At 33.0% G+C, this 19051-nt stretch overlaps 1 protein-coding gene across 2 annotated transcripts in view; it reads right to left on the bottom strand.

Annotated features, from left to right (window-relative positions):
* LOC118189056 (uncharacterized) overlaps nucleotides 1–19051 on the bottom strand; it is a 293031-nt gene that overhangs the window by 74701 nt on the left and 199279 nt on the right. Inside the window, exon 1 of one of the 2 annotated variants that reach the window (XM_085825858.1) lies at nucleotides 13799–13979. The exons of the other annotated variant lie outside the window; for it this stretch is intronic. Coding sequence (XP_085681984.1) covers nucleotides 13799–13824 — 26 coding nt within the window. The 5' untranslated portion in view covers nucleotides 13825–13979. Of the gene's footprint in view, nucleotides 1–13798; nucleotides 13980–19051 lie in introns of those variants that run through there. 2 annotated transcript variants of the gene reach the window in all.

The following is a 19051-nucleotide window of genomic DNA, read 5'->3' on the forward strand; positions in this document are numbered from 1 at the left end:
ACAGAAGACTTCTGTGTTTCCTTTTTTCTAACATATGCCTCATGTTCTTTGACGCGAAATTTTAAGGCTCTCTTAGTTTGGCCAATGTAAATTAAACCGCACTGGCAAGGAATCCTATAAATACCCCAGGAATTCATATCCGGAATGGGGTCCTTGAGTATAGAAGTTGGAATTTTATTGATGGGAGAGTAAACAACCCGAAAGTTAAATTTGTGCAAAATATGTGCAACTTTATAGCTAATTGATGGAAAGAAGGGAATGACAACAGAATTTTTATAATCTCCTAAAATAAGAGTGTGGCTTTTAGTGTGTTGAGATGAGAATTTTTTAACTGCTTGATTAATAATGTTGGGTGAAAAGCCCCTGTCAATAGCTATTGCTTTTAAATAATTTAGTTCTTTATCAAGGGCTAGTTTGGAGGAGCAAACTTGAAGAGCACGGAAAACATAGGAATAAAATGAAGCTAACTTTTGTTTAGTCGGATGACATGATTTAAAGTGTGGTGGAAGGCAAACCGATGAAGGTTTACGGTAAACTGTAGTACTGAAGTTGGATGTGTTACGTGTGACCAGAATGTCGAGAAACGGAAGAGAATTGCAAGTCTCAAGTTCAAAAGTGAACTGAATAGCAGGATCAATAGAATTCATTGTTGAAAGAACTTTATTTAAATCATCTTTATTACCTTCAAACAGGGTAAAAGTATCGTCTACGTAGCGGAACCATGCCGGGAAGTTTAAAGTTTCAAACAATTTTGATTCATAATAATGCATGTAGATATCAGCCAGGATGGGACTGAGGGGGCTTCCCATGGCTAATCCCTCAGTTTGCTTGTAATATTTAATTTGGAAAACAAAATGTGTTTGTTTCAAACAGAGTTGAGTGAGAGAAATTAGCTCATCAATTTCGATGCAAGAGAAATGAAATTCGCGAAGTCTGGTTTCTAGACATCTTAATGCACCCTCCACTGGGACATTGGTGAATAATGATTTTACATCAAAAGAAACCATGAGTAAATTACTAGGAGAAATGTTTTTAACCTTTTTTACAAACTCTATTGAATTTTTTATGGTGTAAATGTTATTGTCTAATAGAGTGGAAAATCTAGAAACTAAATATTTAGCTAAAGGATACGAGGCAGTACTTAAATTTGATACAATAGGGCGGAAAGTAATACCACTTTTATGAATTTTGGGAAGAGCATATAATCTGGCACAATTCGCAACAGATGGGATAAGCGAATGTTTTAAGTTGCTTGAAATGATTTGCGAAGATTTGATCGCAGTTTTTATTTTGGATAAGTCCGAAGGTGAAGGATCTTTAGGGATCGGATTATATGGTCCTTCGTTTAAGAGTTTAGTGACACCATCGATGTAAGTGTTCTTATCCATGACGACTATCTGGCCACCTTTGTCGGCCTTTGAAATGATAATATCCGGGTTAGAATGAATTTCGCGCATTGTAGCTCTTTCTCTCGCAGTTAGATTTGGTTTCAAAGGTTTATTATTGAATTTCACATTATGAGCGATAAGATGCCTAATCATTTCTTTCTGTGAATCTGAAACTTTACTGAACTTGAAAGCTTTTTCGATAGGAGCCAAAATCTTTGGAATCGAAGGTGTACAGGTTTGTGACAAGTTAAAATTATATTTTAGAATTCTCTCTTGTTCTTCTGAAAGATTAACATTAGAAATATTAACTATTGGCTTGATGTTTACAATGGGAAGATTTTTTGAACTACTTGAACTGGAAGACTGTAAAAGAAGTTTTTCGAATTTAACTGCAAGGGTGTTTTTATGACGGTTAACTGCATTCTCCGTTCTAGACCAAGACTTTTGTTCAAGGGCAGTGAATTTTGGATATGATTTAGCGAGTTCCAGATGAAGCTTATAGAGTTCATGTTCAATTTTGGACAATTGTTGACGTGTATCCCTTATCACGGACCGAAGTAAGGCAAGCTTGCAATTTAACAGAATTCTTGAAACGTGACTCGAAGGTTTTTGATTAGATTTGATTTGAATAAAATTGGGGATCAATTTTTTACATTTACATTTAAGTAAAAAGTCAAGATGATTCAGGAATTTTTGTCGTTTCAGGCGTAATTTAGTGAAACGATTAACGGATGAAGGCATGATCTTTAATCTTTTGCCACAGAACACAGGTTTCTGTAAAATTCCATTTCAATTCGTAGTTTTATATTCTACCTTACTCAAAAACATGTGTATTTAATTAAAATTTCGTGTATTTTAAAAAGAGTCCTTCCTTTGTAGGTACATACCTAGATTCGTTTTGAAATGCCCCGTTATCGGAATATTTATCCTTGTTGTTTATTTGTTAAACCGATTCTGGAAGGCTCTTTACGTAAGGGAAGAGATTATGTTACGAATTATTTTGATGATACGCGGAATTTCGTTCTACTAGCTCGTGTTCAGTTTACTGATGATGCTGTTTGCTGGATTTAATATAAAATTTACGTGGATGCTGAGAAGTGTAGAAAAAATGATTCGTGCAGTATACTATCTCTGATGCTTTTCAGACTACAGTAATAAATTTTTTTATGAATCCAAAATGTATGCCATCGCATATTTCTCTGAAAACTTTTGGTGGCAACAAATGAGCAGGTTTTTCCCCAAATAATTCTAAAAAACGATTATTGTTTGTTCTTTGCTTTCGCATATGATTTTACGGTTATTATATCCTACTTTCTTAAGTTATTTCTTCAAGTCTGAAAGGGTAGTTAATCTAAATTATTAATTATTGAAATTTTTCTTTCTAATTACGTTTTTGCAAGCATATTCGTTTTGAAGAAAAGACTTTTCACAGTCACACCCTTTGGGTTTACAATTTTAACTTACATAAGCCAACATTTTTGGCTTAAATTAACAAGTAATGTTGAACTTAAAATAAAATGGTAATTTAACTAGCCTAACGGCTCGGAGGATAATTTAATGGAGCAGAAAGGCTCTGAATCGTAGAAGCCGACGTAACAAGTTTAATGGCTAGAAGCACCCAACGCCGCAGAATCAAATCGCTATTAAGTGGCTTTCAAGAAAGTGAACACGCTGTAAAATCAACTTCCAAACTTCGCTTAATTAGCACTTCTTTCTCTTTTAATTTGAATAAACGCCCGCTAACTGATTAAGATTCCGGCAGAAAAGTGTGGGTGAAAATAAAAGTTGCTTTACCTAAAAATTAACTATTAGTCAAAATAAATAAATAAACCTTACACAGTCATAATTTTTGTTATTGTCTTGGGATGAATCGGGAGATGCAGAAAAAGGGCCGTAAACAGCCCATGAGCTGCGTGCTTGACGTGTTCTGCGCAAATCTGCGTCGAACTAAGATTCATTTTCGGCCTAATTTTTGATTTTATAATGGCTTGTTTCTCTTCCATGTCATTCAAAAACATTTACAGCAAAGAACTAATGCTTGCTGTTGGTGTCTGTACGAATGTAATAAAATTTAGAAAGCTTCATATGTGGAATTAAGTATTTTTAACAAGATATTTAGTGAAAATTGTGAGATATAAATGAGCATATATATCACTTACATACACAGTGAGAATGATTATAAAACGAAGTGAAGTTCAATTGACAGCATATTCCTTATTGCCATCATTACGAGACGTAAATATGAATACAAACACAAGATAAAAAACTTAATGCAAAATATACATATAAAAAGATTTATATTTTACAATTTAGATCCTTAATTAAATCTTTCTTAAACATTCAGAATGTTCTGACATTTATTTTGATGATTAAACGTTTTGGATCTCTGATTAGTCAAAAAAAAAAATGTAAAATAGTTAACGATTAAATTCATGACAAAAATTTTGGCGACACTTCATTTGCATGAGAAGAGCACATATGTCATAAAATCCAGGTATAATTCTCTGAGTGAATGCTTCGCAAATAAACCGCAGAGTGAAATATTATCACGTGATTTCATCATCGTGCGGATGGCAGGATAAGAACTAGATTTTTATTCGAAATTGGGACGCGTGCGGCTTTTGCACACTCGTTTCATTGCTACGAAACAAACGATGCTTTAAGTTTCTGTTTTACATATTTACTTTAATTTAGTTATCACAAAACATATTCAGGTACCGAAAACTCGAAACCGAAGGAAAGAGTTAAATAAAAACTTTACTACATAAAAATATTTGCATACTAACAAGCTATTTAATTTGTTGTTTAACTTCTAAATAAATAATTGTTCGGCGCGTTAATTTAACCTAAGCTATTTAATGTTAATAAAAATAAATCTTAAAAGTAACATTCATATCATTCTACCATCGTTTTGTAAAATGCGACAAAAAACAATAGACTTTGAAAAAATGAGTCAGAAGTAAAAATTTTGTCTTGCCCATTTATTATTACCCACTAAATGCTTTCTTGCCCTTCTGTTGCAATGTTCTAACGTCCACATTACAGGAAGATTTTGGTATTCGTATATCAGAAACTTTGAACCAGTGGATTTTTGAAAGTTCTCTCTTTTTATTTCCTTGTACGAAGTAAAAAGGAAGTATTGTAATCGCGAAAAGTTTCAGGCATCATATTTCAAAATATCCATTTTGACCGCTATCGAATGCATTTTAACGATGTTTTTTGTGACATCTGTACGTAAGAATAGGATAAAAGATTCTTTACCCCCCAAAAAAATTGTAAAACTAATTTTAAATGAATTCTGAAGAGAATTTTTTGTGGCGTCTGTGCTTACGTACGTATGTACGTAATACTTATGTATGAATCTCGCATAACACCAAAACGCGTAGCCTCAGAACGTTGAAATTTTGTATATAGGACTGCTAAACATGTACATGTACACCTCGTATTTTGGTTGCAATCGGCCGCACCAAAAGTATATAAATATAGTATGTACTTTTGACCCACTCTATTACTCGGCTCAGTTATCTCAATTTCCTTATGTTTGTGAATTGTGCATTTTTTGCTTTAAAAATGATTGAATTATGTTGTTCTTATCTTCCGGTTAAGGTTTTTATGCCTTTAGTAAATCTGTATGTAATATTTTTAGAATTATCAACAATTTAAAAGTTGCTTAAGTGCCGCTAAGCCTAATAATTTTTTCGATGGCGGCCATTGCTTGTTTACAATTGAAACAGCAGAATCTAGAGAAATCTAGAGAATCTAGAGAAACAGAAGAAGTAATCTTCGCAATAACAAAGATACCGCCTTCTTTTATTATTGCAAATTAAATCTTGCTTAATCCATTCTGGAATTTATTCGAGGAAATAAGTGTTTAAGATTTACTTCATAATTTTGAATACAGACATCTTGAGTTTTAATGTATTTTTGACTTGTCGCGAAGTGAGAACTGAATTAATTGAATCAGAAACATTTAATCGTCTGTGAAAAACTTTTTTTTTTCTTTTATACATCGTTTTAGATTTTTTAGATTTATTTGAACAGAACATGTGGCAATGATTAGATATTTCTTAAGATGATATAAATTTTGTGCATTCTGAGTTAAAAAATGAATGAAATGTAACTCAGTTAAGTGAACTTAGGGCCAGAGTGTCGCTATGGTAAACAAATATAGTGAATTTTAAAGATTGCATTTATTCTATTGTGGTTTATGCGCTATCGACGAAGTAGATTTAATTCAATCCAATAAGTTTAAATGAAATGCAAGAAACAATGGGTATAATTTAATATTCTGTACAAGGAAGTCATGTGGTGCAGACATCAGATTTTTTGTTTTGATTTAAATTAATATTTTATGAAATATTCAATTAGTCATTTGGAAAAAAATAAGTTTAATTAATTTTATTTCTCAGAAATCTAAAAAAAAATTTATACATTAACTATGTAGAGACGTTAGGAATTTTTTGGAAGAAGGAGAGATGAAAAATGAACAAAGCCTTTGCCGAGAATCCAACATACGGACCTCTAGAATACGCGTCCAGCGTGCAGACCTTCACGCCACGAAGGCATGCTAAGAAGGTGGAAGAAATACCTTATAACTATATGAAACAAAATCCTAACCTCAGTCTGTAAAAGCTCCTTTAATTTCCCTATCTTTACTATTTCCCACTTTTTACCTAAAAATAGCAACATATTTATAACACATCTCTCTGAACTGCGCCATTTCAAAATTAATCTTTGCCATATGATTTTTATACAGTGCTCATGCAACATATTATCACTTAACGTTTTAATAAACAGTATTTAAAATTTTCAAACCCAAAAGTTAATTAAACAATAGGAATAAAGTAAGATCGTAACTGCCTTATGCTTAACGAAATCTTCAAGTTGTAATACATTCATTTCTTGCCAGCTTATTTGTCCTGCTAGCCCGATTTTCTACGCTTCCCTTATTTACTTCTGATATGTCATAAATATATGGAAAGTACAATTGTTAACGGTCAGATCTTGGGCCGATTTAGCTATCAACGCATACTTCAGAAACTTTTTTATCCTGAATAATAGAGTGCTGAAGAGGCTATGCCTACAAATATGCCTTAATGCAATAGTACACTATGTTATACGTCATCTATCTTCGAAATTTTTATGATATGAGAATATTGCATTTCCTATATAACATGAAATTAACAGTGTGTATAATCGAGGCAATCTCCGAATCAACCTATAATAATTTTATCTTATATCAATAATTTTATCTTAGAATCTAATAATAAAATTAGGTCTAAGATATATTTTTATCAGATGCAGATATATTTTTATACATCAAATGACGGAGCTTCATTTATTTCAATAAATTTAATAAAAACTAACAAAATATTTATTGAAAATCAAGAAAGAAATAAATCCAATCGAGAGAAATAACATTCAATATGTAATGCACAAATACAAATCTATATGATATACTTTTTTCTGTGTCCAATTATCATTTTTAAGACACGATTTTATTAAAGCTGAATGCATTAAAAATTTTTTTGTTTTGCATTTTCAGTTGCAAATTAATTAATTTATGCGGATACAATTTAATTTTTTGTTAACGCAAACAGCGTTAACCCAGAAGGGCTATTCATTTCGTTTTGGCATTTTGCATTGGTTCACTATAAATGTCGGTTCACTTTTCAAATTGTTGCCACCCAATATTATCGCCCTGTGTTATATTTAAAGAAATTAAATAATGAAGAATCTGCATAAATGTTTGTATGTTTCTCGCACTGTGATAAAACAGCGGTACCTAGAGCCATCCAATTTTGAATAACGTAATCAAAATTGGATGAATATGGTCATCTGGAAGCCGGAATTTGGAATTTGAAACTTGTTTTATTTTCGATTTCATATTTTGTAACAGTTTAACGAATTTTTGATTATCAAACTCAATGATTTCAAAGCGAGCAATGGCAATGCTTTACAGAAAAAACATTTTTATCTCCAGCGCGCGAGGCTATACATCGGAAATTCTAAAGATATGCTTCTTTTAAATTATTTTGCGATATCGCTCTTGAACTGAATTGTACAGTTTAAGTGCAAAGAACATGATATTTAATAAATAAAGGCGGCACACAAAACGTTAAAAAAACTCCCCTTTGGGCATAATGTAAAATCTGAAGGCTTTCAGATTTTATTTTTATTTTATCTTTTTTATCAATACTTTATTAATCATTAAATGTATTATTAATAATTTTTTATTTACAAATATAATTTAAAATATTTGTTTCTATAACTGTTCTCTTAATATGGATTTCCAAAATCGCATTAACCATTTAAATAACTTTACGTTTGAAATAATTTAGTACACCTGGTAAATTTATTTACCATTATATATCCAAGTCTTTTTTTATTCAAAATCATTTGAGGAATATTATTTATTATATTTTTGCATTTAAAAAAATTTACATCAGCGTATTTATTCAACTTTTATTTGTTATTAAATTATAAAAAAAGAGATGATTGTTTTCTTACAGTGGATCCCGGCTCATTTTGCAACAACTGGCCATGAATGGGCTGATAAGCTAGCTAAAAAGGGAAGTGAATTTTGCAATCGAATAATCAGTTTGATGTTATATTACTCGAAAAAATTGAGAATAAGAAGTAGACGGATTCGACTTGTAATATCCTAAACTCTTCCACATCCATTGCAGTTGCAGCGTTCCTTCTGAAGGCCGGACATTGTCTAGCTAAATATGTGCACAGCATTGGTATACATGCCAGTCCCTTGTGTACTTTGTGAAACGAGAATTTTGAGATGGACAGAGATCATTTGCTAAAATGTTCCTCGTTGAAGAAAGAAAACCTATACAGCCGATACTGGTGGGCTAGAGTGGTGATGTAGTTGACATCCAGGCACTAATTTTGTTTAATGCTTAATGAAGTCATATGTTATTCCATTTCCCAGTTTCGGTGTAGTTATGTGTTCTGTGTTATTTCACCTGTCTGACAGTAACATCAGTACAAGCCCACGAAATTCATCGTGGCAAGAACAGCAAGACTGCGCCTGTCGTTGGAAACCATACAGAACACTATACAGGTGACAACACGATTTTGTCCAGTACCGCCCCAAATTTTAATGGAGAGCACCCGGGAGGACGGGTCCGAGGGTCTTCCAACCTCTTCCCTTACCATCAACCTATCGAGAAGAATTTCGGCTCGCCATATGTGGCCCCCTGTCGCAAAGACACTATAAATTTACAAACATTCAGGCTTTCTCCGGGCCCTTCGGTACCGGAGTCTATACCTTCTGGACGGCTCAATGCAGTTATTGTTATTATAATGAGGTTAATTACTGTTTTGTCTTTTCGTAATTATAATTTTGTATTTTTTTCATGCTCCAGTCTCATCCATCCTAGATGCATGGGGGTAAATGATGTATAATCAAGCCCTTTTGCAATAAAAAAAAGTTATGAGGATCATAGAAAGTTTTACTTTAAATAAAATACTTTAAAAACCCAACTGTATACTTAAAAAAAAAATAATAAATAAAAAAGCATAAAAAGAAAAAAACAAAGGGGCTTTTTTTAAAAGTTTTATGTGTTACCTTTATTTACTAAATATTATGTTCTTTGCACATAAACCATAATATTCAGTTCAATAGCAATGTCGCAAAATAATTTTAAAATGAGCCTATCTTTAAAATTTTCGATACACAGTTCCGCGCGCTTGAGATAAAAAGGTTTTTTTTTTCCCTATAGAGTGTTGCCATTGATCGCTTTTAAATCGTTGAGTTAGTTACTCAAAAATTCGGTAAAGTTTTACAAAATATGAAATCGATAATAAAACAAATTCCAAATTTCAAAATTCTGCTGCCAGATGTCCATATTCGCAGTAGATTACGTCATACAAAATTCGATGGCTCTATGTACCATTGTTTTATCACAGAAATATACATACATTTATGCAGATTTTTTTCATTATTTAATTTCTTCAAATATAATGCAGGACTCTAACATTTGGTGGCAACAGTTTGAAAAGTGAAACAGACATTTATAGTGGTTCAACGCAAAACGAAAACAACAGTCCTTCAGGGACAAAGCCCCTTTGGACTAAAAAAAAACTAAAAAACATACAAAAACACTGTCTAACAAAACCGTCTTCCTATAATTTTAAAAGGAACGAAAAACTGTACTATTTATACTTGTCTCCTGAATAATTTCAGTACGGATGAAATTCTGAAATCATGAAAGGCAGCAAGTAACAAAAGCAAACTCAAATGATTTCACTGATCCATACCTTTCTATCAGAGACCGGCGGATTTTGCGACCTTTTGTAAACCAGTCTTAGAAAGCTGAGTTTGGTTTATTTTATATTTTCGGATCCACGTTCCGATCGCCCACAAGTAGCCCATTTCTCTTAGTAAATACTATATTCTCTTAATTACTTTGCACAATTCAATCTGTTCGAAATAATTGCTACCAGAAAAAATTTCGAATTTTAAATGGGAAACTGTTACCATCATTTTCACTAAAACTATGTCTGAATAACTTTCGAATAAAGTTTTCTTTCTGGGGGGGGGAGAAACTATGGAAATAGACGAGTTTTCTACTTCTCATATAAATTTCTTCTTCTTAGCATGTTATAAATTCAGTTTATTAATTTTTTGACCCAATTGTATATTAGCGAATCAATAAAATTTCACACTTCGTAATTGAACGAAAACTGATTTATAAGTAACAGGTTTTGAAATCCCGAAAGAAATGTCAGAATTCAAAGTAGAGCAGCAAATGTTCACAGCTTACTATTAGTGTTACATCCAACTGCTATTAGTATTACATCCAATTAAACATTCCTTTCTTTTGTTTTTCTGCTTCATCATACGTAAAAAATTTTACACAACAGAAACAAATCGATAAGGCTACAAAATTTCTTTTCTTAAAAGACGAATCATTTGTGTAACCTTAAAGAATCTATTCACCACTTGTGCTTTTTCTGAATAGCCAAAATTTCAAAATTTCAATCATATCATCATCCTTAAGTAAAGAGTTGTCTGACAGCCCAATAAAAAAATTTGAAAGGAATCATACAGCTGACTCAAATTCTTTGCCTCAATGCATGAGACAATACAGGAACTCCTAAGGCATGCGTTTTGTGTGTGCTAGTTTTCTAACAACGCCTAATATTTTAGTTTCTGGGTCCTACACCTGCCTTTGTGTAGAACACACAGAAATGTGGAGTCAAGATAAAAACACAATAATGCAAAAGTGTTTTTCGTTATCCTAATAGCCTAAAGATGGATTGATTAAAGGTTAGTAAATTTTAAGCACAGAATTTCATAAATTCTGGATAAGGATTTGCCCCTCCCCCCAAAAAATTAGATGAAGTTAAAGCTCGTTACAACCGATTTTAAGCCCAAAAGAAACGTTAGTCAGTATAAAGGGCTTATCACTTTTCAGATTGCTGCCATCAAATATTATCGCATTGTATTTTATATAAAGGAATTAAATAATGAAGAGTATGCATGAATGTATGGATGCTTTCTCGCATAGTGAAAAAATAACGCTACTTAGATCATATTTTGAAAAACTTAGTCCTCCACCCGAACATATGGGCGCCTGGAAACCCAAATTTTGAATTTCGAATTAGTTTTACTACCTATTTCATATTTTGTAAAATTTTAACAAATTTTTGATTTACAAACTTAACGATTTCAAAGCGAGCAGTGGTAGCACTGTACAGAAGAAAACATTTTTATTTCCAAATACTGCCTAAGGGAAATTCTAAAGCTATGCTGTTTTTAAATATTCTGTGATTTTGCTGTTGAATCGAATTTTATGTGGTGTAAGCGCCATAAGCGTGATATTGATTAACCCTTTCCGGCATGCTACCTTTTAAAGTCGGAGTTTTGATTAAAAAAAAAAAGAAAAAAGAAAAAAAGGTAGGCAGTCTAATTAGGCCTAGAGGAGTACACAAGCAAAATTTTGTGAAGATAGCACTTATCGTTTTAATTCTGCGGGTGTTCCCAAAGTGGGCACACTGATTGAATAAAGCTTCAAAAAGAGTGCTGAAACGAGCATTATTGTCAATGAACTGACCGATGAGATGCGGAGCAACAAAGAATACAGACTTTCAGTTGTCCTAGATGATCGGTGAGCCCGGTCTGAGCCCACTTAGGGTTCGCCGTTTGATTTTAGGCAAGATTTCAAGGTCAAAATTTAAAACTAATATAGAATAAGGAGATTAGCAAACAGCCAAAAAATAACATAGAAATTTCTTTTCAAACAATTCCTTTTATACCCTAAAAAACATCTGGAAGATTTCTTTGAAAAATGAGGGTCTTAAAAAACTAAACATGGCTAAAATATGTGGACTGGTTTGTGTTGAGCTGCCATCTACTATAAATAAAGAAGGTTCAGAGTAACCTATAAATCCTTTTTCATTCAATTTTTTCTTTGCGTACAGAAGGACATTTTTAGGTGTGTCCGGACCGGACATACTGTGCCGCAAAGGGTTAAATAAAGTAAACACACAAAACGTTAATAATAAAAAGACACCCCCCCCCCCCAAATAAAAGTATATGTAGGCCATCTTACTAAGAAAATTGAACATTGATATGATGAATTGAGAAAAGACTATAAAAACAGGAAGAAAAAAAAAAAAAAAAAAAAAATGCCAACATTTAGCGCTGCATGGGTAATTAATTCTAAATGTACACTGCTTTTAAAATTTTCGAAGTTTTGCTGTCAGATTATATATATGGCGTAAATGCAAAGAAAATGATGCTTAATAATAAAGCTAAAAAGCCCCCCTCCGAAAAGAATGGGTTAGCAGGAGTGAGGGTAACAGCAGACTGGTAAACTGCGAGGCGTAAAAAACCTAACAAACCCTTCCGGGTGACCGTTAAAATCTGAAACCTTTCAGAATTTTTTAAAAAATATATTGGGAGATGCAAAAAAGGTAGCACAAAATAACTGTAACTGTACAGGAAATCGGATGCTAACCAAAAATTCATTCTCAATATCCGGAGGTTTGTTATAAATGAGAGTCGTTATAACGGGGTCTAACTGTAAGCGGTTTAGATGGACACAGAAAACAAAACGCAAAGTTTACGATCTGATAAACCAGCGGAGAAAATTAATAAACTTTCCACGTTTAGAATAAAGCGTCAAATCACTACATTTTTCTATTTTTAAATTTTGTTTACTTATGTATGTACCCAAATTTATTCTTTATTTATTTTAATGTACTACAGCAAGAATCACAGACATCTAAATTTAGGTAATGGTTTTACTTTGTTTTACTTTATTTGCATGCATAATGAATAGCGAAAAATGTAGAATTTTCATTTCACATTTTTAATAATAAAGTGTTGTCTGAACTGTTAAAGTAAGGATGAGTGCTAATAACGAGATGTATAAAACACAAATTTGAAGCAAAATATTGATATTTTAACTTATTATTATTATAACTATTAGTTGCAATCTTATTTGGTAACTAATAAATTTTTAGTTGATATTAAATTAATTCGCAATTACGAACACAACATAGAACACATTTCCAATATTAACTCCTATCTTCTTTTGTATCGCCATCGTGTACGTTATAATTGTTTTCTACGCTGGAGTTTGAAGGTAAATTTTACTGTTTTAACAGCTTTTGCAAAATCGTATTTCAATATAATACATATGTTTATGTGTTAAATAATTTCACCTTAATGCATATGTTTTCAATTTAATACACTTGTTACTTGTTTTATCGCAGACCGCGATATGAGTATTTTCACTTTTGTAAAAAAATTGTATTATCGGCAACTTTTTTTTTCCCCATGTTTTAAATATATTTAAAAGAAAAATATGTTTAAATTTCAAGCAGGTGTAAATTTTCTAAGCAGGCGATTTTATTAACAACAAAAGTTACAGATTTTTCTCCGCATTGCTGCAGATCCTTTTGTACAATCTTATTACCTTTATATAACATTTAGATTACAAAATATTCTCACAAAGTTTTAAACTCAGATACATAACATTACATAGTGAGCTGATTAGTCGAAATGTCGGAGTTCCCCCTTTTTTTTTTTTTTTTTTTTTTTTAAACAAAATTTGAACAACAACAAAATTTTAGTTACGTCTTCAAAATATTTTCAAGCAGGGAAAATAAATAAAACTTTACGAGTAATATGTGAAAATTATGTTAAAAATATTTTAAACTAATAATTATGAATGAAGTATAGGGAGTCTGAATCTTTAAATTACAAATCAAATAAAAGATACTTTTAAAACAAATTTAAGAAAAATATAAAATTATTTATTAAATTTTATTAAACATGATCGCTATTTATAACTAATGCACCCTTTTGTATTTTAAATTCCATTCTTTCGCCATACCCGCCCCCCAAAAAAATTAAAGATGTATAATGATAAAAGATCACTTACAGAGCGTAAAAGGAAATATCCATCATTTTTCCAGGTCTCACGCAAACCTCCAATTAAATCCACTGATTTGCAATGCAACCAAAAGGTATAGCCAATTTCAACAAACGCGCACACAACAGGTGTCGCGTTGCCACACTAAACGCTCGGCGCCGAAAACAAATCCTTTCGCCTCCCTACTAACACTGGCGGTAAGTTTCCGAAGATCCCCGTTGCATGACGTAACAGGTTTAGTGACGTCATCATTTCCATTACACGCCCACTCGCCATCGTAGCCATCGCTAACCATCACCTACGAGGAGGTCACATGAACTTTACGTCACGCTTGAAAAATCGTATTGTTCTAAACATGGTTTGTGAACCGCGTTTGTGGTTCGAACATAGAAAATCTTCCAAACATGCCGATACTGTTCAACTGTAGAACAAAAGTTATTTCTTTTCATATTTTTTCGAAGCAAAGTTTTATTTTTGAGTTCGAGGCGAATATGTTAACAAAACTTTTAGTTGTTTTCAAAGAAAGTTTACTTAAGAATATAGCCTTTTAATACGATACAAACTAAGTAAGAAGATTCACAGAAACAGGCAACAAGTAATTCTTTATTTAGTCAAACAAAAATTCCGCAAACAAACGGCTCTTTATAAAGAAGGAAAAAGTGTTAGATCAAGCTGATAAAAGGAGATCTTTATCCACTTTGTTGGCTTTATCTGTTATTTTCATTGAAGTTATTTCTTTTTTATCCCTATTCTACTTATAAACTATGCTGAGTAGTTTATAAGATGATATGAAATGAGGGTGATGAAGTGTCAAGAGACAGCTGAAGTTTACATAAAACCTAAGAAATCAGCGATTAATCTGACCCAGACTAATGCGGATTTATTTATTGGTGACATTTTCAAATCAAAGTTAATTTGGGAGGCTTCTGAAAATAAAACGTTCTTCGATAAGATTAAATGTCAGTGTTCCCGTTGCATAAACGCTTGTAAGTTCGATCATCAGTTTTGAGTTTATCGTTAAATTATGCACATTTTAAGCATAATGAATCTTTATATATTCAAATACAAAAAATAAAATAAAATAAATAAGAAAAATAATAAATCTTAGAGCTTTCAGATTTTACATTACTCCCAAAGGGAAGTTTTCTTCAATGTTTTGGATGTTATCTTTATTTATTGAATATCATGTTGTTCACACTTAAGCCATAAAATTCCGCTCGACAGTAATATCGCGAAACAATTTTAAAATGAGTATATGTTTAGAATTTCCGGTACACAGTCTCGCGCGCAGGAGATAAAAAAAAATTTTTTTTTTTTTTTTTTTTTTCGTACAGTGTTGCCGTTGTTCGCTTTAAAATCCTTGAATTTATTAATCAAAAATTCGTTAAAGTTTTACAAAATATGAAATAGATAATAAAACAAATTCCGAATTTGGGCTTTTACATGCCCACATTCGGGTGTAAACGTACGTTATTCAAAATTTGATGGCTCTACCTACCGTAGTTTTATTATCACAATGCGGAAACATACCTACATTTATGCAGACTTTTTCATTATTTAAATTCTTTAAATATAATACAAGGTTGTAATATTTGGTGGCAACAATTTGAAAAGTGAACCGACATGCCGATACTTTTGTTTTCAACGCAAAATGCCAAAAGGAAACTAATAACCCTTCTCTGGATTAACGCCCTTTGGGCTAAAAAAAAAAAAAGAAAAGAAAAGAAAAGAAAAACCTTCTTCGTCATTAATCCTTTCTGGCACGCTACCTTTTAAAATCGGAGTTTTAATTTAAATAAAAAAAAGTAGGCAGTCTAATTAGGCATAGAGTAACACGAGTAAGTAAAATTTTGTGAAGATAGCACTTATCGTTTTAATTCTGTGGGTGTGCCCAAAGTGCACTGACTGAATAGAGCTTCGAAAAGAGTGCTGAAACGAGCATTGTTGCCAATGAACTGACCGATGAGATGCGGAGAAACAAAGAATACAGACTCTCAATTGTCCTAGATGATCGGTGAGCCCGGTCTGGGCACACTTAGGGTTCGCCGTTTGAATTTAGGCAAGATTTCAAGGTAAAAATTTAAAACTAATATAGAATAAGGAAATTAGCATACAGCCAAAAAAATAACATAGAAATTTCTTTTCAAACAATTACTTTTATACCCTAAAAAAAAACCTGAAAGATTTCTTTGAAAAATGAGGGTCTTAAAAAACTAAACATGGCTAAAATATGTGGACTGGTTTGTGTTGAGCTGCCATCTACTATAAATAAAGAAGGTTCAGAGTTACCTATAGTAACCTATAAATCCTTTTTCATTCAATCTTTCTGTGCGTACAGAAAGAAATTTTTAGGTGTGCCCAGACCGGACACACTGTACCGCAAAGGATTGACCTGCAAAATTCTCCTCTTTTGCTAATACACTTAATTTTTGTTTGAAATTGTTATTTTCATTTGTGTGTTAAAATACAAAACACATTTTCGCTTTCTTTATCTCAAGATGCTCATCGCACAGACAATTTTAAATCGCAAAATATGCAACAATACTAACATTTCCTTTTTATGATAGTCATAAGTATGTGTTCATTCATAATAGCCATACGGAAAAGCCTTGAGAATAATTATAAGCAAGTTAGGTGGTTAGCTTGTCGTATAACATGCATGAAGAATATAAGCGGCTCACCAGCGCCCGAGTGGTAAAGTCGCTGAACACTGGTAATTCGGTCCGAGGTTCGAATCCCACGAACGGTTTGGCTGCATGGGTGTTTTCGTGGCTTTCCCCATGTGTAACGTGTATACGAGCCAGTTTTCCTTAGAAAGTACGAAGGCATCCCTCCCCTTAGACAGATAGCCCTAGTGTGCTTTGCCATAATTAAATACACGCGAGAATATAAGCAGTAACGTTTGCGAGATTCTGATACGCTGAATATAGTATCCAACGCAGCAAAGCACCTAGTTGTATTTCACTTTTGATTAACAGTATCCCGAGGGCCGGGTAGGGGTCTCATTCCCTCCGTCCTCCGCAACAGACTTTCAAGAGAATTTTCTGATCTACGGATCTTAAGTACCCTCATTTCGCAACGACCTTTTAAAGGCTTTAATATTGTTGAGTGCGTAAGGATTCGTAACGGGTTGAATGGACAGAAAACCGATGACAGTTTGATAACATTTATTTTACCGAAAGAAATACTTTACAGTTCTGGAACTTTCCACAAAAATACTCCTGCAGCTCTTCTCAGTATCACAGAGCACAATCAGTAGTTACACTTTAAACTACTGAAAACGTTAAAACAACGTAACCGGAAACGCACCCAAAACGGCAAAGCTACTACGGAGATCTCTCAATACTCTGAATCCAAGCTGAAGTAAATAACTACTGAAAAACTGATGCTCTCCCCCCGGATATTATATAATTCTCCCCCCCCCCGAGGCCAATGAAGCAACTTCTTGTACCTCCCACTTTTAGAAATTACTGGAAGGCATATGAGAACCGGATATGGTTACAGTTACATTTAGGGTCAATTCAGTTATACAGGAACCGGACCAAAATCTCTCCAAATAGTTTAGCTCTTATAGTTTGGTTACTATAAGTTTAGTGAATTTTGGTGAATTTTCGCCAAATTTGGCGACAAAAATTAGTTGACAAATAGCCACCGCTAGCTTGGCGATGTCTCGCCAATTTAGTGAAATAGTTATTTACTTAACGTTAAATAAACGTGCCCTTCTATTCTTATTTTTCCGGCAGAGCATCTTCTCTTTCAAGCATTTCATGTTATAGTATAAAAAAAATACTATAGTTTCACATATAATTTCACTGCAGTTATTTACATGTGTACAAAATGCGTAACAATATCCATACTGTATCTGGCACCAGAAGCTCAATATATCGAATTTTAGCGTTGAAAATGGAAGCGTCCATTAATTTATTAAAAGCATGATTAAATAAAAGTCCAGTAATTTAATAAATGCACTTTGCTGCGTGTCAGTTAAGAGAGGGTTTTCGTACGTTACGTATAAGAATTTTGTCCATTCTTATGTTATAGGAGTTGCGCACATGCTTGAAATACTTCTGGCTTTTCACTTTCTTTTATTAAGCTCTATTCACTTCAGATCTCAGACCGGTGACGCCCACTTTTCCTTCTTTCTTAACTGTAATAGGCAAACGTGATAAAACGATCCCATGCGAAACTGGTCATACTATTGCACTTTCACTTTGAGGTTTTGTACAAAGTGTAACCTGTTTTTATACATTTCAAAATTAATGTAACCTATATCTAAGTTGTGTCCCGGTGAGGCCATTGCTCATTTTTCACGTCTCGTGCTTTAAAAAACAAACCCCCTCTCCCCCAAAAATTAATGACGTTACAGTATAATTTAACAATACAGCCAAAATTTTCTATATCTAACAATGACAATGTTGCTTCACAATTATTATTAGTAACTTAGCTGCATAGCTGTTCAAGCATCACAGTGATGACCTCTTGCTGTCGCTGAAAAAGTTAATTTCACTTTTACTAGATTTGCTCAACGTTCCAGTAAATACAATATTCATAGTACTCTAATGGTTCTGTTTTAAGTAATTAATCAAGCAACGTTCGGCTACAGATTATGACAATTTTAATCACGTGATTTCTTTTAGTAAATAGATGCAAAAAGCAGTTAGTAAAACAAGTCAATAAGAAAAGTTTTTTTTTCACAGTCGAGTAGATGAAGTTAAAAACGATTAAACGGACAACAAATAGCACAAAGTAAAACTTTTGCCACAGTATGCACAGGTTGGAAGCAACTACCAGTATTACATTTTATAACGTGAATTTCTGAAAGATATTTTTTATGGTAGAAAGATATTTAGTCCAAAGGGGCAATTTCACCAGAAGAGCCCACCAGCGACCGAGCGGTAAAGTCGCTGAACACTGGTATTTCGGTCCGAGGTTCGAATCCCGCGAACGGGCTGGCTGCATGGGCTTTTTTGTGGTTTTCCCCATGTGTAACGTGTATACCAGCCAGTTTCCCTTAGAAAGTCCTCCACGAAGGCATCCCTCCCCTTAGACAGATAGCCTTCGAGGCTTTGCCATAATCACACACACACACACTCACCAGAAGGACTATTAATTTCGTTTTGCATTTTGCGTCGATTTACGATAAGTATTGTTTCACTTGTCAAAGTGTTGCCACCAAATATTAGAGCCCTGTATTATAAATATAAGCCTTTTAAAGAAATTAAATAATGAAGAATCTGCATGAATGTATGCATGTTTCTCGCA

Source organism: Stegodyphus dumicola, chromosome 10 (assembly GCF_044657685.1).
Source record: "Stegodyphus dumicola isolate Sdum_Otavi_A_Nest chromosome 10, ASM4465768v1".
Classification (NCBI taxonomy): domain Eukaryota; kingdom Metazoa; phylum Arthropoda; class Arachnida; order Araneae; family Eresidae; genus Stegodyphus; species Stegodyphus dumicola.